We start from the raw sequence: 17,575 nt of genomic DNA on the forward strand, positions 1-17,575 counted from the left end.
ACTCAGGCTGAGTGCAGTAGCACCATTATTGGGGTCACTGCAGGCTCCACCTGGGCTCAAACCATCCACCTGCCTCAGTCTCCCACCTCAACCTCCCAAGTAGCTGAAATTACAGGCACGTGTCACCACACCCAGCTTATTTTTTTGTGTTGTTTTGTAGAGCGCGGGGTGGGGGGGGGTCTCATTTTGTTGCCTAGGCTGGTCTTGAACTCCTGGCCTCAAGTGATCCTTCCTCCTTGGCCACCCAAACTACTGGGATTACAGGTGTGAGCCACCATGCCTGGCCCATATTTTTCTTCTCTTAAACTGAGAATGTTATCATAAAATGTTATCATAAAACTGTGCAAAATGATATGACTACAAAAATCACAGGTTCCAGCCTCAAAATGATTCTCATCACTGCCCAGCAATCCTTCCAAATTTCTTTCCCTAGCCCCCAACTTTTGCAACAGCTATTTAAATCTCCTCTCTTCAAGATTCCTAATCTACCAACTGCCCTTCTCCACCCTCAGGAAAAGGAATATTCTCTTTCCTCACCTTGAGAACTCCCTCAACTTTCTCCTTATCTTCTCCTCTTCAAACTTACCTCCATTTGAACTTTTCCTTGCCATTTACCCTCGCATCACAAAGGATTTTGTTGAAGGTTGGTGTCTCTACCTGGGCTCCGGTTTCCATTTCCCCTGGTCTCCTCAGGAAACTCCATCACTACTAGTCCCTTTCCTGTATCTTCACCCTCTCCCTCTCTTCTGGCTGTTTTCTGTAAGAATTATTTCAATATGCTCAACTTTTAGCCACTACATCTCCCTTATCAATAATCCTCTCTCCCTACCTCACACAAGCTTCCCTTTGAAAGGGTTCAACCAGCTGGGCATGGTGGCTCACGCCTGTAAACCCAGCACTTTGGGAGGCCGAGGCGGGCAGATCACTTGAGCTCAGGAGTTTGAGACCAGCCTGGGCAACATGGTGAAATCCTGTCTCTAAACAAAAGACAACCGTTTGTCTTCTAAACAAAAAATACAAAAAGGGTGCACACCTGTGGTTCCAGCTACTTGGAAGAGTGAGCTGAGATCGTGCCACTGCACTCCAGCCTGAGTGACAGAGTGAGACCCTGTCTCCAAAACAAGGGTTCAACCCAATGTCTCCTCTTCATCTAGCCATCCATGTACTGCAATCTACCACAATCTAGCTTCTGCCCCAGTTGCTGCCAACACCTGCCCAATCCCTCCCTTCTTTAGCTTCTGCAACCGGTACTTTCTGCTTCACTTACCTCTCTGGCCCCTCACTCTATATCGTTATACATTTAATCAACACATATTTATTGAGAACCTACCATGAGCTAGGCATTGTTTTTGGTGCTGGGGATACAGAGGTAAACAAGGCATGGCCCCTTTCTCTAAAGAGCCTCCTGCCTACAAGAAATATGACCAAGTAAATGAGCAATTCCGCTACACAGTGACAAATAGTATGGTGAGGGAGTACACAGCATGAGGGGCACTAAACTTTTCCTCAATCCACTTCCTTAGAATTCCACCCTGGAATTCTATATAACTTCTTGGGTGACTGCATCCTTTAGGACTACATTTACTATAATTAAAATTGCTACCAGCCAGGAATGGTGGCTCATGCCTATAATCCCAGCACTTTGGGAGGTTGAGATGGGAGGATCACCTGAGCCCAGGAGTTCAAGGCCAGCCCGGACAACATGGCGAGACAACATCTCTACAATAAATACATAAATAAATAAATAAATAAATAAATAAATAAAATTAAATAAAATAACTATCCACATGCTGATTGCTATGGTCTGAATGTGTCCCCCAAAATTCATGTGTTGGAAACATAATCCCCAGTGCCAACAGTGTTTGGAAGTGGAGCCTTTTGGGAGGTGTTTAGGTTTCAAGGGCTCTACCATCCTAATACATTAATGGCCTTATAAAAAAAACAGAGTTCATCCTTTTTTGCCTTTCCACCTTCTGTCATAAGAAGACACTGAATAAAAAGCACTATCTTGAAAGTAGAGACCAGACCCTCACCAGACACCAAATGCTGGCACCCTGATCTTGGCCTTTCCAGCTTTGGACTTCTCAGCCTCCAGAACTATGAGAAATACATTTATGTTCTTTTTTTTTTTGACATAAGGTCTCACTCTGTCCGCCAGGCTGGAGTGCAGTGGTGCAATCATGGCTCACTGCAAAGTCGACCTCCCAGGATCAAGTGATCCTCCCACTTCAGCCTCTCTACAGGCACATGTCATCATGCCCAACTAATTTTTTTACTTTTTGTTGAGACGGGGTCTCCCTATGTTGCCCAGGCTGGTCTCAAACTCCTGGGCTCAAAAGAACCGTCTGGGCCGGGCGCGGTGGCTCAAGCCTGTAATCCCAGCACTTTGGGAGGCCGAGACGGGCGGATCACGAGGTCAGAAGATCGAGACCATCCTGGCTAACACGGTGAAACCCCATCTCTACTAAAAAAAAAAAATACAAAAAACTAGCCGGGCGAGGTGGCGGGCGCCTGTAGTCCCAACTACTCGGGAGGCTGAGGCAGGAGAATGGCGTAAACCCAGGAGGCGGAGCTTGCAGTGAGCTGAGATCCGGCCACTGCACTCCAGCCTGGGCGACAGAGCAAGACTCCGTCTCCAAAAAAAAAAAAAAAAAAAAGAACCGTCTGCCCCAGCCTCCCAAACTACTGGGATTATAGGCATGAGCCACCACATCCAGCAATTTCTGTTCTTTATAAACACTGTTCTGTTATAACAGACTAAGATACTGATGACTACCAAAAAAATTTCTATCTTCTAAACTACCTACTGGATGCCTCTACTTGAATGTCTCCCAAACATCTTAACAGTTATCAATAGTTATTTCTAAACAAACAACAACAACAAAAAACAGTGGCTTATGCCTGTAATCCCAGCACTCTGGGACGCTGAGGTGGCAGGATTGCTTGAGGCCAGGCCCAGGAGTTCAAGACAAGCCTGGGCAATATATTGAGACCCCGTCTCTAGAAGTTTAAAAAAAAAAAAAGTTATCAACTGACATGGCATTCTCCAAACCTCCAAACACTCACCATCAAATTGCCCACACCAGAGGCCAGGAAGTGTGGCTCATGCCTGTAATCCCAGCACTTTAGGAGGCTGAGGCAGACAGATCACTGGAGGTCAGTTTGAGACCAGCCTGGCCAACATGGTGAAACCCCATCTCTAATAAAAATACAAAAATTAGCCAAGCATGGTGGCGTACGCCTGTAATCCCGGCTACTCAGGAGGCTGAGGCAGGAGAATCCCTTGAATCTAGGAGATGGATGTTGCAGTTGCAGTGAGCCAAGATCATGCCACTGCACTCCAGCCTGGGTGACAGAGCTAGACACTGTCCCTCTCTCTCTCTATATATATATGTATTGCCCACACCAGGAACTTGGGATCCATGCCTTCTTCCTTACCCCTTATCTGAATTTCTTTTTTTGTTCGTTTTTGTTTTTTTGAGACCAAGTCTCAATCTTTTGCTCAGGATGGAGTGCAGTGGTGAGAACTCAGCTCACTGCAACCTCCGCCTCCCAGGTTCAAACAATTCTTATGCCTCAGCCTCCTGAGTAGCTGGGACTATAGGCATGTGCCACCACACCTGGCTAATTTTTTTATTTTTTTGAGATGGAGTCTCACCCTGTTGCCCAGGCTGGAGTGCGGTGGCGCAATCTTGGCTCACTGCAACCTCTGCCTCTTAGGTTCAAGTGATTCTCCTGCCTCAGCCTCCTGAGTAGCTGGGATTACAGGTGCATGCCACTACGCCCAGGTAATTTTTGTATTTTTAGTAGAGACGGGGTTTCACCATGTTATCCAGGCTGGTCTTGAACTCCTGGCCTCAAGTGATCTCCTGCCTTGGCCTCCCAAAGTACTGGGATTACAGGCGTGAGCCACTGCACCTGGACCCCATGACTTTAATTTTTCTTTTTTTTTTTTTTTTTTGAGACGGAGTCTCCCTCTGTCGCCCAGGATAGAGTGCAGTGGCATGATCTCCGCTCACTGCAAGCTCCACCTCCCACATCCACACCATTCTCCTGCCTCAGCCTCCCAAGTAGCTGGGATTATAGGTGCCCGCCACCACGCTCGGCTAATTTTTTTGTATTTTTAGTAGAGACGGGGTTTCACCAGTTAGCCAGGATGGTCTCGATCTCCTGACTTCGTGATCTGCCCTCCTCAGCCTCCCAAAGTGCTGGGAGTATAGGTGTGAGCCACCGTGCCCAGCCCATGACTTTAATTTCTAAGGTATAAACCTAATGATGTCACTAACCTGCATAAAACTTGAATCATTCACAAGTGCCCTCAATAAAGTCCAACTTCCTTGGGACAGCATGCCCAGCCCTTCATGGTCTGGTCCCTATTTACTTTTTTTTTTTTTTAAGACATAGCCTCACTCGGTTGTCCAAGCTGGAGTGCAGTGGTATGATCTTGGCTCACTGCAACCTCCACCTCCTGGGTTCTAAGGGATTCTCCTGCCTCAGGCTCCAGAGTAGCTGGGATTACAGGTGCGCGACACCATGCCCGGCTAATTTTGTATTTTTAGTAGAGACGGGGTTTCACCATGTTGGCCAGGCTGGTCTCGAACTCCTGACCTCAGATGATCCACCAGCCTTGGCCTCCCAAAGTGCTGGGATTACAGGTGTGAGCCACCTCGCCTGGTCGGTCTCCATTTACTTCTGCAACCTCATTATTTGCAACACTTCCCTCGCCCCGGGTCCCCACCTTCTACAATAGGCCCCCAAATCTATGTCTCAGCCATACTGTTACAAATGCCTGCTTTTCTTTCTTCCTTTTTTTTTTTTTTTTTTTTGAGACAGAGTCTTGCTCTGTCGCCCAGGCTGGAGTCCAGTGGCCTGATCTCATCTCACTGCAACCTCCACCTCCCAAGTTCAAGGGATTCTCCTGCCTCAGCCTCCCAAGTAGCTGGAATTACAGGCGCGCGCCACCACGCCCAGCTACTTTTTATATTTTTGTAGAGACAGGGTTTTGCCATGTTGGCCAGGCTGGTCTCGAACTCCTGACCTCAAGTGATCCGCCTTCCTTGGCCTCCCAAGGCGTGAGCCACCGCGCCCGGTCAAATGCCTGTTTTTCAAAGGTGCTGTCCTCTCTCTTGCCTCTGAAACTTGCTGTTATCTTTGCCTTCCCTTTGCCTGGCTAAGAACTCCTGTTCTTCAGGTCCTGAGACGTCCCCTCCTTCGCTGACTCCTCAGGTGGAGTTCAGTGCCTATTCTCTGTGCTCCTCTAACACTCTGAGCTCTGACACGGAGAGTACTTCGGTCACTGGGACCCGATCATTCCCACCGCCCCAGCCCCTCAACACTTCCTCGAACACAGTAACCTGCTTGAGAGATTAAGTGAGAAGTCTGTTTTAACAGGTTGCATCCTTCTCCTTGCAACCCCTGGCGCCCCACGTCGCAGTAGCAACCGCAGGCCCCGCTCAGAGGCTGGGGGAGGGGAGGCGGGCGACCAGTCGTGCAGGGCTCTTCCCCCAGAAAAGATGAGGAAGAGACGGGGCAGGGAAGAGCTTTGGGTTCTCAGCAAGAAAATGTATCCTTGCAGCCGTCTCCATCAGATTCAGCCTCCCTGCTCGGACGCACCCTCCCCTCTAGGAGTCCCACTCAAACTCTCCACATCAAACTCTCCACATCAGACTTCCTCAGAATCTTCCCACCAAGATTACCTCAGGGTTCCCCCACGCGATCCCCTCGATCTCAGCCTCCATCTCCTTTCCTCACAGCCTCCTCCCTCAGCCTCGACTTCCCCCTCGCAGCCTCCTCTCCGAGCCTCTCCCCAGCGCCTCAGCCTCCCGCAGCCTCCCATCGGCGCTCCAGCCTCAGCCTCCAGGTCCCCGGTTCGGCCCGGCCCGGCCCGGCCCGGCCCCGCCCCCGCCGCGAGGACGGTGCTCACCGTCGTAGTAGTAACAGACTTTCCTCCGGGTGCCCTGCGTCTGCGCCATCTTGCTCGCCTCCCGTCCCTACCGTCAGTCGGTCCGTCCGCCCTCCCGCCCGCGGCTCAGCTCAGCGTCCGACCCAGGGGGGAGGGGGCGGGTCTCCGGCCCGCCCCGCCCGTCCCCTCCTGAGCTCACCTATAGCCGCGCAGCCCGGGCACCGCTCCAGCCAATCAGCTTGCGCAGACACGGGCCCGGAACTCGGCAGGGGGCAAGGGCAGCCCGGAGAGGCCGCCGAGGGCCCCCTGGGCCTGTACCAAGGTCTGCGACAGATGGGTGGGGAGCCGCCCGGGGACCGTACCATCAGTCCCGGGGGAGGAAAGCAGCTCCGTAAACTTAACAGTCCCACTTGGTCGTGAAAAGCGTGCTTGGAGATCGGAGGCCAACTTTCTGATTTTACGGAGAATAAACCGAGGCCTACAGGGGAAAAGTGACTTGCACAAGGTCACTCAGCCAATAAAAGGGCTGAACCTGGGTTAGAAAGCGAGTTTGTGATCGCAAAGGAGGGCTACAGAAAAATAATTAAATTAAAAAGAAAAGCAACACGCTGGTTTTGAGAGGAAGAAACTGACAAGAAAGGGAAAGAAAGCTGTTTGTCGAGGGGCTGCTGTGTGCCAAGTACTGTGCGACAGTTTACCAATGTTATTTCAGTTTTTCCTCAAAACACCTCTCGGCCAAGGGCTTTTTACCTCCATTTTACAGGACAGGATAAAGAAGTTCAGATTTCTGTGAATGACTCAAAGTTACACAAAGTAATTAAATTCAATTTTTCAACTGTACAGGGTTTTTTGAATGCCTTCTTTGCACCAGAGGCACTGTAACAAAGTGACAGAACCTAGCCTTTCTGACTCCAAAACCTACCTCCCTGAAGCAGTCACCCAGGATGACTTAAGTAGGAGTCTCTTTAGACACGAGGACATGGGATTATCCTATGATAGGAGAGCAGATTTTCCTTTCCTTTCCTTTCCTTTCCTTTCCTTTCCTTTCCTTTCCTTTTTCCTTTCCTTTTTCCTTTCCTTTTTCCTTTCCTTTCCTTTCCTTTCCTTTCCTTTCCTCCTCCCCTTCTCTTCCCCTCACTTCCCCTCCCCTCCTCCCCCCTCCCCTCCCTTCCCTCCCTTCCCTTCCCTGAGGACAGTTCCGCTTTAGTTGCCCTGGCTGGAGTACAATGGTGTGATCTGTGCGGTGTGATCTCGGCTCACCGCAATCTCTGCGTCTGGGTTGAAGCGATTCTCCTGCCTCAGCCTCCCGAGTAGCTGGGCTTACAGGCATGCGCCACCACGCCCGGCTAACTGTATTTTTAGTAGAGACGAGGTTTCTCCATGTTGGTCAAGGTGGTCTCCAACTCCTGAGCTCAGGATCCGCCCGCCTCGGCCTCCCAATGTTACAGGCATGAGCCATGGTGCCTGGCCTAGGAGGGCAGGTTTCTCAGCCTGGAAGCTAATGACATTTTGGGCCAGGTAATTCTTTTTTGTAGGAAACTGTTCTGTGCCTGGGCAACTAGAGCGAAACTCTTGTCTCCAAAAAAAAAAAAAAAATTAAGCAGCATCCTTAGCCTCTACCCACTAGATGCCAGTAGCACCTTTCCCCCAGGCTGTGACAACCAAAATTGTCTCTAGACATTGCCAAGTACTGTGCAATAGCTTTACCACTGGGTTGGGGGGAAGATTAGTGGGGTGTAAGGGAGTGTAAAATTGCCCCCAACTCTCCCATTGAGAACCACTCCACCAGATCATCAATTATCAACTGATCATCACTGAAAGCGGAAAGACCTAAAAGTGCAATGCGGGGCTATTAAAATAACTAAAATAATGTCGATATTTAATGAGTGCTTCCTATATGCCAAACATTGTGCTAAGTTAGCCACCTACTCGTGGTCCTACATTCAACAAGAGGCAGGGCAAGCTCATGTCTGTAATCCCAACACTTTAGGAGGCCAAGGCAGGTGGATCACTTGAGTTCATGAGTTCAAGACCAGCCTGGGCAACACGGCAAAACCCCATCTCTACAAAAAATAGAAAAATTACCCGGGTGTGGGGGCACGCTCCTGTACTTCCAGCTACTCAGGAGGCTGAGGTGGGATGATAGCCTGAGCCCAGGAGACAGATGTTGCAGTGAGCCAAGATCACACCACCATACTCCAGCCTGGGCAATAGAGCCAGGCCTTGTCTCAAACAAAACAAAACAAGATACATCTTTATGCCTCTTTAAAGAGTGTTTGGGACTTGTGTTTCTCACTCAGAAACTGCATTTGAGTCATTAATTATAAGGTAACAGAAAATCTAAGGCTGGGTGCCTCTATAATAGAAATAGCAAAGGGCCAGGGAACAAATTCTACTCCGAGTTCTCTGCTGCGAATTCTCAGCTAGCCCTGGGTGGGTTTACTTAACCGTTCTGGGCCTCCATTTCCCTTGTTATAAAATGGGGAGGAGGCCGGCTGCTGTGGCTCACGCCTGTAATCCCAGCACTTTGGGAGGCTGAGGCAGGCAGATCACCTGAGGTCAGGAGTTCGAGACCAGCCTGGCCAACATGGTGAAACCCCGTCTCTACTAAAAATACAAAAATTAGCTGGGTGTGGTGGTGCACGCCTGTAGGTCCCAGCTACTTAGGAGGCTGAGGCAGGAGAATCGCTTGAAATCGGGAGGTGGAGGTTGCAGTGAGCCGAGATCAGGCCACTGCATTCCAGCTTGAATGACAGAGTGAGACTCTGTCTCAAATAAATAAAAGAAATAAAATAAAATAATAAAAATGGGGAGGATAGGAATACAAAATTCACCGACACTATGGTAGCACACAGTATCCCAAAGAGAAGGAGTGTGGGGATCAGATGAGATCATGAGGTGTGGCAGCAGGTCGGTCAGTTGATAGATTTATGTTGTTATGACTCAGAGGCTCTTTGTTTGCATTTATTTTTTTTTTTTGAGAGATGGAGTCTGGCTCTGTTGCCCAGGCTGGAGTGCAGTGGCATGATCTCGGCTCACTGCAACCTCCACCTCCCGGGTTCACACCATTCTCCTGCCTCAGCCTCTCGAGTAGCTGGGACTACAGGCGCCCGCCACCACGCCCGACTACTTTTTTGTATTTGTAGTAGAAACAGGGTTTCACCTTGTTTGCCAGGATGGTCTCGATCTCCTGACCTTGTGATCCGCCCACCTCGGCCTCCCAAAGTGCTGGGATTACAGGCGTGAGCCACTGCGCCCGGCCTTTTTTTTTTTTTTTTTTTTTTAAGACGGAATCTTGCTCTATCGCCCAGACTGGAGTGCAGTGGCGCCATCTTGGATCACTGCAAGCTCCCCCTCCCGGGTTCATGCCATTCTCCCACCTCAGCCTCCCAAGTAGCTGGGACTACAGGCACCCACCACCATGCCCGGCTAATCTTTTGTGTTTTTAGTAGAGATGGGGTTTCACAGTGTTAGCCAGGATGGTCTTGATCTCCTGACCTCGTGATCTGCCCACCTCGGCCTCCCAAACTGCTGAGATTACAGGCATGAGTCCCCGCACCTGGCCCTTTGTTTGCATGTTTTAAAAATTAGAGGCCGGGCATGGTTGCTCAAGCTTGTAATCCCAGCAGTTTGGGAGACCGAGGCGGGCAGATCACCTGAGGTCAGGAGTTCGAGCCCAGCCTGGCCAACATGGTGAAACCCCATGTCTACTAAAAATATAAAAATTAGCTAGACATGGTGGCAGGCGCCTATAATCCCAGCTACTAGTGAGGCTAAGGCAGGAGAATTGCTTGAAGCCCGGAGGTAGAGATTGCAGTGAGCTGAGATCGCACCATTGCGCTCCACCCTGGGGGACAAGAGCAAAACTCTGTCTCAAAAATAAAATAAAACAAAAATAATAAATAAAATTTAAAAATTAGATTATTTTCCCTTTAATAAAGAAATATGACATTCCCCCATTTTTTTTTTTTTTTTTTTTTTTTTTTTTTTTTTTTTTTTTTTTGAGACAGTTTCACTCTAGTGGCTCAGGCTGGAGTGCAATAGTACAATAGTGTGACCTTGGCTCACCACAACCTCTGCCTCCCGGATTCAAGCGATTCTCCTGCCTCAGCCTCTCGAGTAGCTGCGATTACAGGCTCCCGCCACCACACCTGGCTAACTTTTTGTATTCTTAGTAGTGACGGGGTTTTATTATGTTGGCTAAGTCTATCTTTTTTTTTTTTTTTTTTTGAGACGGAGTCTCGCTCTGTCGCCCAGTGGCCGGATCTCAGCTCACTGCAAGCTCCGCCTCCTGGGTTCACGCCATTCTCCTGCCTCAGCCTCCCAAGTAGCTGGGACTACAGGCGCCCACCACCTCGCCCAGCTAGTTTTTTGTATTTTTTTAGTAGAGATGGGGTTTCACCGTGTTAGCCAGGATGGTCTTGATCTCCTGACCTCGTGATCCGCCCGTCTCGGCCTCCCAAAGTACTGGGATTACAGGCTTGAGCCACCGCGCCCGGCCTGATCTTGAACTTCTCACCTTGTGATCCACAGGCCCAGGTCTCCTAAACTGCTGGGATTACAGATGTGAGCCACTGTGCCTGGCTGACATTTCCCCATCTTTCATCAAACACTCTGCCATCCTCAGGTATCTTTAATTTTCTCACTTTTTAATGGAAATGTGTGTGCAAAAAAACCATTTTCTTTATTATACCATAATGTAATTTTCTTTGTTATACCATTTATTAAACCACTTCTCTTTATTATAAGAACAACAAGCACGAACTTGATGATAAATAGCTACTAACACTCAGTTTCATTGTCTAAGACCAACAGGGAGTGGAGGGGACTCTGGCAAAGGCAGAGTTCATGCCCTACCTGAAGGGGTGGCCATTATTTGGCTCCATGAGGACAGGTAAGTCCAACATAGCTAAATCTTCGGTTTTTTTTTCTGGTTTTTTTTTTTTTTGAGATGGGGTTTCGCTCTCTTTTTCACTCAAGCTGAAGTACAGTGGCAGGATCATGCTGACTGCAGCCTTGACTTCCTGGGCTCAAGCCATCCTCCTAAGTAGCTGGGAATACAGGCGTGCCTCCTGAGTAGCTGGGACTACAGGTGTGTACCACCACACCCTGCTAATTTTTTTTTTTTTTTTTTTTTTTTTTTTTTTTTTGCAGAGACAAGGTTTTGCCATGTTGCCCAGTCTGGTCTTAAACTCCTGGGCTCAAGCAATCTGCCCATCTTGGCCTTCCAAAATGCTGGGATTATAGGAGTGAGCCAACGTACCTAGCCCCTATTTTACAAGAGAAGGCAGAAATCTGGAGTTTTATGTAAAATCTCCCCAGTTTTATAAACTGACTAGCTCAGTCTATTTTCAAGACAGCAGTAAGAGCCATCCTTTTAAAATGTAAGTCAGGGCCGAGCGCTGTGACTTACGCCTGTAATCCCAGCACTTTGGGAGGCTGAGGAAGACAGATCACTTGAGCTTGGGAGTTCGAGATCAGCCTGGGCAACATGGTGAAACCCCGTCTCCACCAAAAATACAAAAAATTAGCTGGGAGTGGTGGTGTACGCCTGTGGTCCCAGCTACTTAGGAGGCTGAGGTGGGAGGATTGTTTGAGTCCATGAGGCAGAGGCTGCAGTGAGCCGAGATTTCACCTTTGTTCTCCAGCCTGGGTAACACAGTAAGACCCTATCTCAATTAAAAATAAAAAAATAGGCCGGGTGTGGTGGCTCACACCTGTAATCCCAGCACTTTGGAAGGCCAAGGCGGGAAGATCATGAGGTCAGGAGATCAAGACCATCCTGGCTAACACGGTGAAACCCCGTCTCTACTAAAAATACAAAAAAATTAGCTGGGCTTGGTGGTGGGCTCCTGTAGTCCCAGCTACTCAGGAGTGAGGCAGAGAAAGGCGGAGCTTGCAGTGGGCCAAGATTTCGCCCCTGCACTCTAGCCTGGGTGACAGAGTGAGACTCCGTTTCAAGAAATAAATAAATAATAAAAATAAATAAATAAATAAAATGTAATTCAGATCATACCAGCTTTGCAGAGATTCCTACAAACTTTCCTCAAAATGGCTTCTGCAGAGGTCACAAGGCCCCAGGCCTGTAGGATCTATCCTCCTGTCTCAGAGCTTGCCAGGTAAACGCCTGCCTCACCCTATTCCCTCTGGTTGACTGCTCCTCCCCCCTCCATACAAGGCTCACTCCTTCACCTTGGAATCTTTGCTCAAAAGCCACCTTCTCAATGAAGCCTTCCTTTTTTTTTTTTTTTTTTTTTTTTTTTGAGACAGGATCTCCCTTTGTCGCCTACTCTGGAGTGCCGCAGTGGCACAGTCATATCTCACGCAATCCTCATGCCTCAGCCTCCTGATCTGCTAGGACTACAAGCGTGAGCTACTATGCTCGGCTAAGTGTGTTTGGTTTTTTTAAAACTTTTTTTGGAGACCAGGATCTTACTCTGTTGCCCAGGCTAGCCTTGAACTTCTGGCCTCAAGAAAGTAGTCCCAGGCACTCGGGAGGCTGAGACAGGAGGATCATTTGAGCTGGAGAGGTTGAGGCTGCAGTGAGCCGTGGTCATGCCACTGCACTCCATCCTGGATGACCAAGTGAGACCCTGTCTCGAAAAAATAAAAATAAAAAAATCTGAAGATAGTTACAGATTTATTTGTTCCTCCTCCACTCCCACTGATTCATTTGACTAGCCTTAAAAAAACAAAATCTGGGCTAGGCACGGTGGCTCAAGCCTGTAATCCCAGCACTTTGGGAGGCCAAGACAGGCGGATCACGGGTCAGAAGATTAAGACTATCCTGGCTAACATGGTGAAACCCCATCTCTACTAAAAAATACAAAAAACTAGCCGGGCGAGGTGGCGGGCACCTGTAGTCCCAGCTACTCGGGAGGCTGAGGCAGGAGAATGGCGTGAACCCGGGAGGCGGAGCTTGCAGTGAGCTGAGATCCGGCCAGTGCACTCCAGCCTGGGCGACAGAGCGAGACTCCATCTCAAAAAAATATATATATATGAGGTCAAATACAGCCCTTGAATCAGTTAAAAATGCTGTTGCCCTTTTATAATGGGGAGGAAGGTCCTGTGACACACCCATTCCCTAAGGGATTCCAGGCAGGAGTCTCCCTGAATCCTTTGGGGAGGGGTTAGGAGCACTGTCCCATTTGAAGGGGTCTGCAGAGCCCCCAGACATCCACTCATCCCATCTTTCACCCCATCTCAGGGTGACCTAGTTACCATTTTCTTAACCCCCACTGCCCACCCACAAAGAGTGGACAGTAAAGAGATGTACAACAGTCATCAACAGACATTTATTGAGCTCCTGATGCGTGCCAGGCCAGGCACCAAGGAGGAGCACACAGAGGTATTAGATAAGGTCCTGGCACTCGAAGAACTTCTGGATGATCTGAGGAAAGAAAAGTAGGTGGGCAGAATCTTCTGTCAATCCCAGGCTTCTTCCTTCTCTCTGTGGTCTCAGGAAATGGAAGAGCCAAAGGGGTACCTTATACAGTGTCCAAGACATACACGCACAGGCTACACATGTACAAGACACATGTGCAGAGTCCACGCAACTACAGGACACGTGTACAGACACAAGGTGCATATGTGTCACATATGGGCGAGATTCGTGTGCAGAGTCCATATGTGCATAGGCCGTGTGACTATGGCACAAGAACTCCATCTCCCCAAGTCAGGCTGGAGAGAAAAGGGGAGGACTCCAGGGCCTCTCAAGGCCTCTCAAGGCTGAGGCTGGTACTGGCCCTCCGTGGCCGTGAAGAAATCCTCCAGCACACTGCGCAGGTAGTCAAAGGTGGGCCGGTCCTCCGGGCGCTCCTTCCAGCACAGCCTCATAAGTTGGTACAGCTCCTCTGGACAGTTTTCCGGGCACGGCATGCGGTAGCCTCGCTCCAGGTTCTGAATCACCTCCGGGTTGGTCATCCCTAGGGGTTGATGGGAGAAAGGACATGAAGGTCAGGCACTGGAAGCCCACAGGCAGGGGTAATGTTCGGAATATTTAACTGGCACAGTGTGAGCACCAATCCAAAAGAATCTTGGTCTTCATCAATGGTAAGGTCACACAAGCCGTACTTGCTGAATGTCAGTTACACCACTTGGAGTGCCTGGTATAGATTATATCTTTTTTTTTTTTTTTGGAAATGGAGTTTCACTCTTGTTGCCCAGGCTGGAGTGCAATGGCACGATCTCAGCTCACCACAACCTCCACCTCCCAGGTTCAAGCGATTCTCCTGCCTCAGCCCCTGGAGTAGCTGGGATTACAGGCATGCACCACCACGCCGAGCTAATTTTGTATTTTTAGTAGAGATGGGTTTCTCCATGTTGGTCAGGCTGGTCTTGAACTCCCGACCTCAGGTGATCCGCCCGCCTTGGCCTCCCAAAGTGCTGGATTACAGGCGTGAGCCACCATTCCCAGCTGATTATTTACTTTAAATAAAAAAATGTTGGCCGGGCGCAGTGGCTCACGCCTGTAATCCCAACACTTTGGGAGGCCAAGGCAGGTGGATCACGAAGTCAGGAGATCGAGACTATCCTGGCTAACATGGTGAAACTCCATCTTTACTAAAAATACAAAAAATTAGCCGGGCATGGTGGTGTGCGCCTGTAGTCCCAGCTACTCTGGAGCCTAAGGCAGGAGAATGGCGTGAACCCGGGAGGTGGAGCTTGCAGTGAGCCAAGATCGCACTACTGCACTCCAGCCTGGGCGACACAGCGAGACTCCATCTCAAAAAATAAATAAATGAATAAATAAATAAATAAAAACAAAAATAAAAAAATGTTTTAGATAAGGGATCTCACTATGTTGCCCAGGCTGGAGTGCAGCAGCTGTTCACAGGCACAATCATAGCACATGGCAGATTTGAACTCCTGGGTTCAAGTGATCCTCTCACCTGAGCCTCCTAAATAGCTAGACAACAGGTGCACACCACCATGACCGGCTCCCCTAGTATAAATTAAATGCTCAATAATACACACATGTTAGTTGTGGGACCTTGGGCGAGCCCAGTTTCCTTATTTGGAAAATAGAGTAAAGAGTAAATAGCTGTTCCTACCTGACAGAATTGTTATGAGGATTGAATGAGGATTGATGAGAAAGCATCAAATATAGTGCACAAGCCAGGCATGGTGGCTCACGTCTGTAATCCCAGCACTGTGGGAGGCCAAGGCAGGCAGATCACTTGAGGCCAGGAGTTCAAGACCAGCCTGAACAACATGGCAAAACCCCATCTTTACTAAAAATACAAAAATTAGCCGGGCATGGTGGTACATGCCTGTAGTCCCAGCTACTTGGGAGGCTGAGGCATAGTAATTGCTTGAACCCAGGAGGTGGAGGTGCAGAGGTTGTAGTGAACTGAGACTGCGCCATTACACTCCAGCCTGAGCAACTCAAGCCAAACTCTTGTCTCAAAAAATAAAAAATAAATAAAAATCATATATATGTATCACAGAAAGCATCGAATCTATCCAGGCACAGAAAGTCTGGATCGGAGATGCTTCATAGAGGGCACCTGAGGCCAGGTGCGGTGGCTCATGCCTGTAATCCCGGCACTTTGGGAGGCTGAGGCAGGTGGATCACCTGAGGTTAGGAGTTTGAAACCAGCCTGGCCAACATGGTAAAACCCTGTTTGTACTAAAAAAATACAAAAATTAGCTGGGCGTGGTGGCATACACCTGTAATTCCAGCTACTCAAGAGACTGAGGCAGAAGAATCACTTAAACCCAGGAGGTAGAGGTTGCAGTGAGCTGAGATCATGCCACTGCACTCCAACCTGGGTGATAGAGAGAGACTCTGTCTGAAATACATATATAAATAAATAATTAATAAAGGGCACCTGGGATGATTATTATTTGGTAGGAATGATGAGATGGTCAGGGCCCAGGGCAGCATGGGCACCCACAACCAAGACAGTGGTGAAGTCTCTCCAGTTTTAAGACCAGGCACATGACATCCTGCATCAGGAAGCCAAATGGACCCTGGGCCTCACAAAGCAGACCTTATTTGGGCTTGAGAAGGTTCCCCAGGCCCCTTCATGACCCAGATGAAATAGTCTTTCAGCTGGTTCCCTCCCTTTATGCTGGTCCTGGCCCCTCTGGCAGGCGTTTGGCATGTAGACCCCAAGAAGAACTGCTCTGGAGAACTACGTGATCACAGCAGTAACACAGCTCCCTCCTTCCCTGTTTCTAAATTGCTCATGTAGTGTCTGGTTTCTCCTTCAGTCTTCTGAGCAAAGATTGTGACAAGCAGTTCCCAAAGACCAAAAGCTTATAGGGTATTTATAAAATCAGTTTTGCTCCTGGAAAGTTTGGGACTAAAGCCTGGTCAACAGAGACCCTTTTCCCCCAGGACTTGTACAAGCGAGGCCTCTACCTATGGGACTCTCACAATTTTATTTTTTTTTTCTTTTTGAGACAGAGTCTCACTATGTTGCCCAGGCTGGAGTGCAATGGCATGGTCTCGACTCACTGCAACCTCCACCTCCCGGGTTCAAGGGATTCCCCTGCCTCAGCTTCCTGAGTAGCTGGGACTACAGGCGCATGCCACCACACCCGGCTAATTTTTGTACTTTTAGTAGAGATAGGGTTTCACTATGTTGGTCAGGCTGGTCTCCAACTCCTGACCACGTGATCTGCCCATCTCAGCCTCCCAAAGTGCAAGGATTACAAGCGTGAGCCACCATGCCCGACCGGGACTCTCACATTTTAAAATTAGGGCATAGGAGGACATAGGCCACATAACTAAACAGCCATGGCCAGAGTTAGGGGATGCAAGCCCACAGGTTAAATCCAGCCAGAGTATGGCCCACAAATCCACTTTGGATTGGCCCTAGAGTGGTTTTGTTTATTTATTCATTTAATTAATTTATTTAATTTATTTATATTTATTTTGGGGATGGACTCTCACTCTGTCACGCAGGCTGGAGTACAATGGCATGATCATGGCTCACTGCAACCTCTGCCTCCAGGGTTCAAGTGATTCTCCTGTCTCAGCCTCCTTAGTGGCTGGGACTACAGGTCCCACCACTACGCCTGGCTAATATTTTTGTATTTTTAGCAGAGGTGGGGTTTCACCATGTTGGCCAGGCTGGTCTCGATCTCCTGACCTTGTGATCTGCCCACCTCAGCTTCCCAAAGTGCTGGGATTACAGGCGTGAGTCACCGTGCCCAGCCCCTAGAGTGCTTTTAAACAATTTGACTCGATCGCCAATAAATGGAAATGAACAAATTTTCCTAAAACTCCAAGTTTTGGCTTCTCTTAAAAAAACAAAAGATCTGGTTTTTCGGGTCCCCCACGCCTTAATTGCAACCATCTGCTGCAGCAGCTGCAAGTTTACCAAGGTCCCCATTTCTCCCCATTGTCTCCCTGACCCTAATGCTACATGTCAGTTTCCACTTATCATCATGCTTTCACTGCCTATTTTCTTCTAATAGATACATTCCCTATGGGTTTGCTTCTGTGGGAATAGGCGAGGAGCAGTGAGGACCCCTGGCAGGATAACTGGAGAGTATTTCCATATTTCCAGCTCCAGCACTACCCCTGGACTCTGGGTTGGGGCAAGCCCAGGGCAGGGAAGCCCTTCAGCTTTTCACCTGTCTCCAAGGTGTTTTTTTGTTTTTGTTTTTGTTTTGAGACGGAGTCTCGCTTTGTCGCCCAGGCTGGAGTGCAGTGGCACG

At 48.9% G+C, this 17,575-nt stretch overlaps 2 protein-coding genes across 8 annotated transcripts in view; both read right to left on the minus strand.

Annotated features, from left to right (window-relative positions):
• Positions 1–6,064, minus strand: part of HDAC1 (histone deacetylase 1) — a 42,759-nt gene extending 36,695 nt beyond the window's left edge. For both annotated transcript variants that reach the window (XM_007979587.3, XM_007979586.3), the window contains exon 1: positions 5,924–6,064. In XM_007979587.3, coding sequence (XP_007977778.1) covers positions 5,924–5,972 — 49 coding nt within the window. In that variant the 5' untranslated portion in view covers positions 5,973–6,064. The remainder of the gene's footprint in view (positions 1–5,923) is intronic.
• A 7,111-nt stretch (positions 6,065–13,175) lies between these two features.
• LCK (LCK proto-oncogene, Src family tyrosine kinase) overlaps positions 13,176–17,575 on the minus strand; it is a 34,226-nt gene continuing 29,826 nt past the window's right edge. For 4 of the 6 annotated variants that reach the window (XM_037995177.2, XM_037995084.2, XM_037995117.2 and 1 more), the window contains one exon: positions 13,412–13,827. In XM_037995177.2, coding sequence (XP_037851105.1) covers positions 13,625–13,827 — 203 coding nt within the window. In that variant the 3' untranslated portion in view covers positions 13,412–13,624. Of the gene's footprint in view, positions 13,828–17,575 lie in introns of all 6 variants that reach the window. The other 2 variants (XM_037995228.2, XM_037995278.2) reach the window with 1 other exon arrangement.

This window comes from Chlorocebus sabaeus, chromosome 20, assembly GCF_047675955.1.
Source record: "Chlorocebus sabaeus isolate Y175 chromosome 20, mChlSab1.0.hap1, whole genome shotgun sequence".
Taxonomy (NCBI): Eukaryota; Metazoa; Chordata; class Mammalia; order Primates; family Cercopithecidae; genus Chlorocebus; species Chlorocebus sabaeus.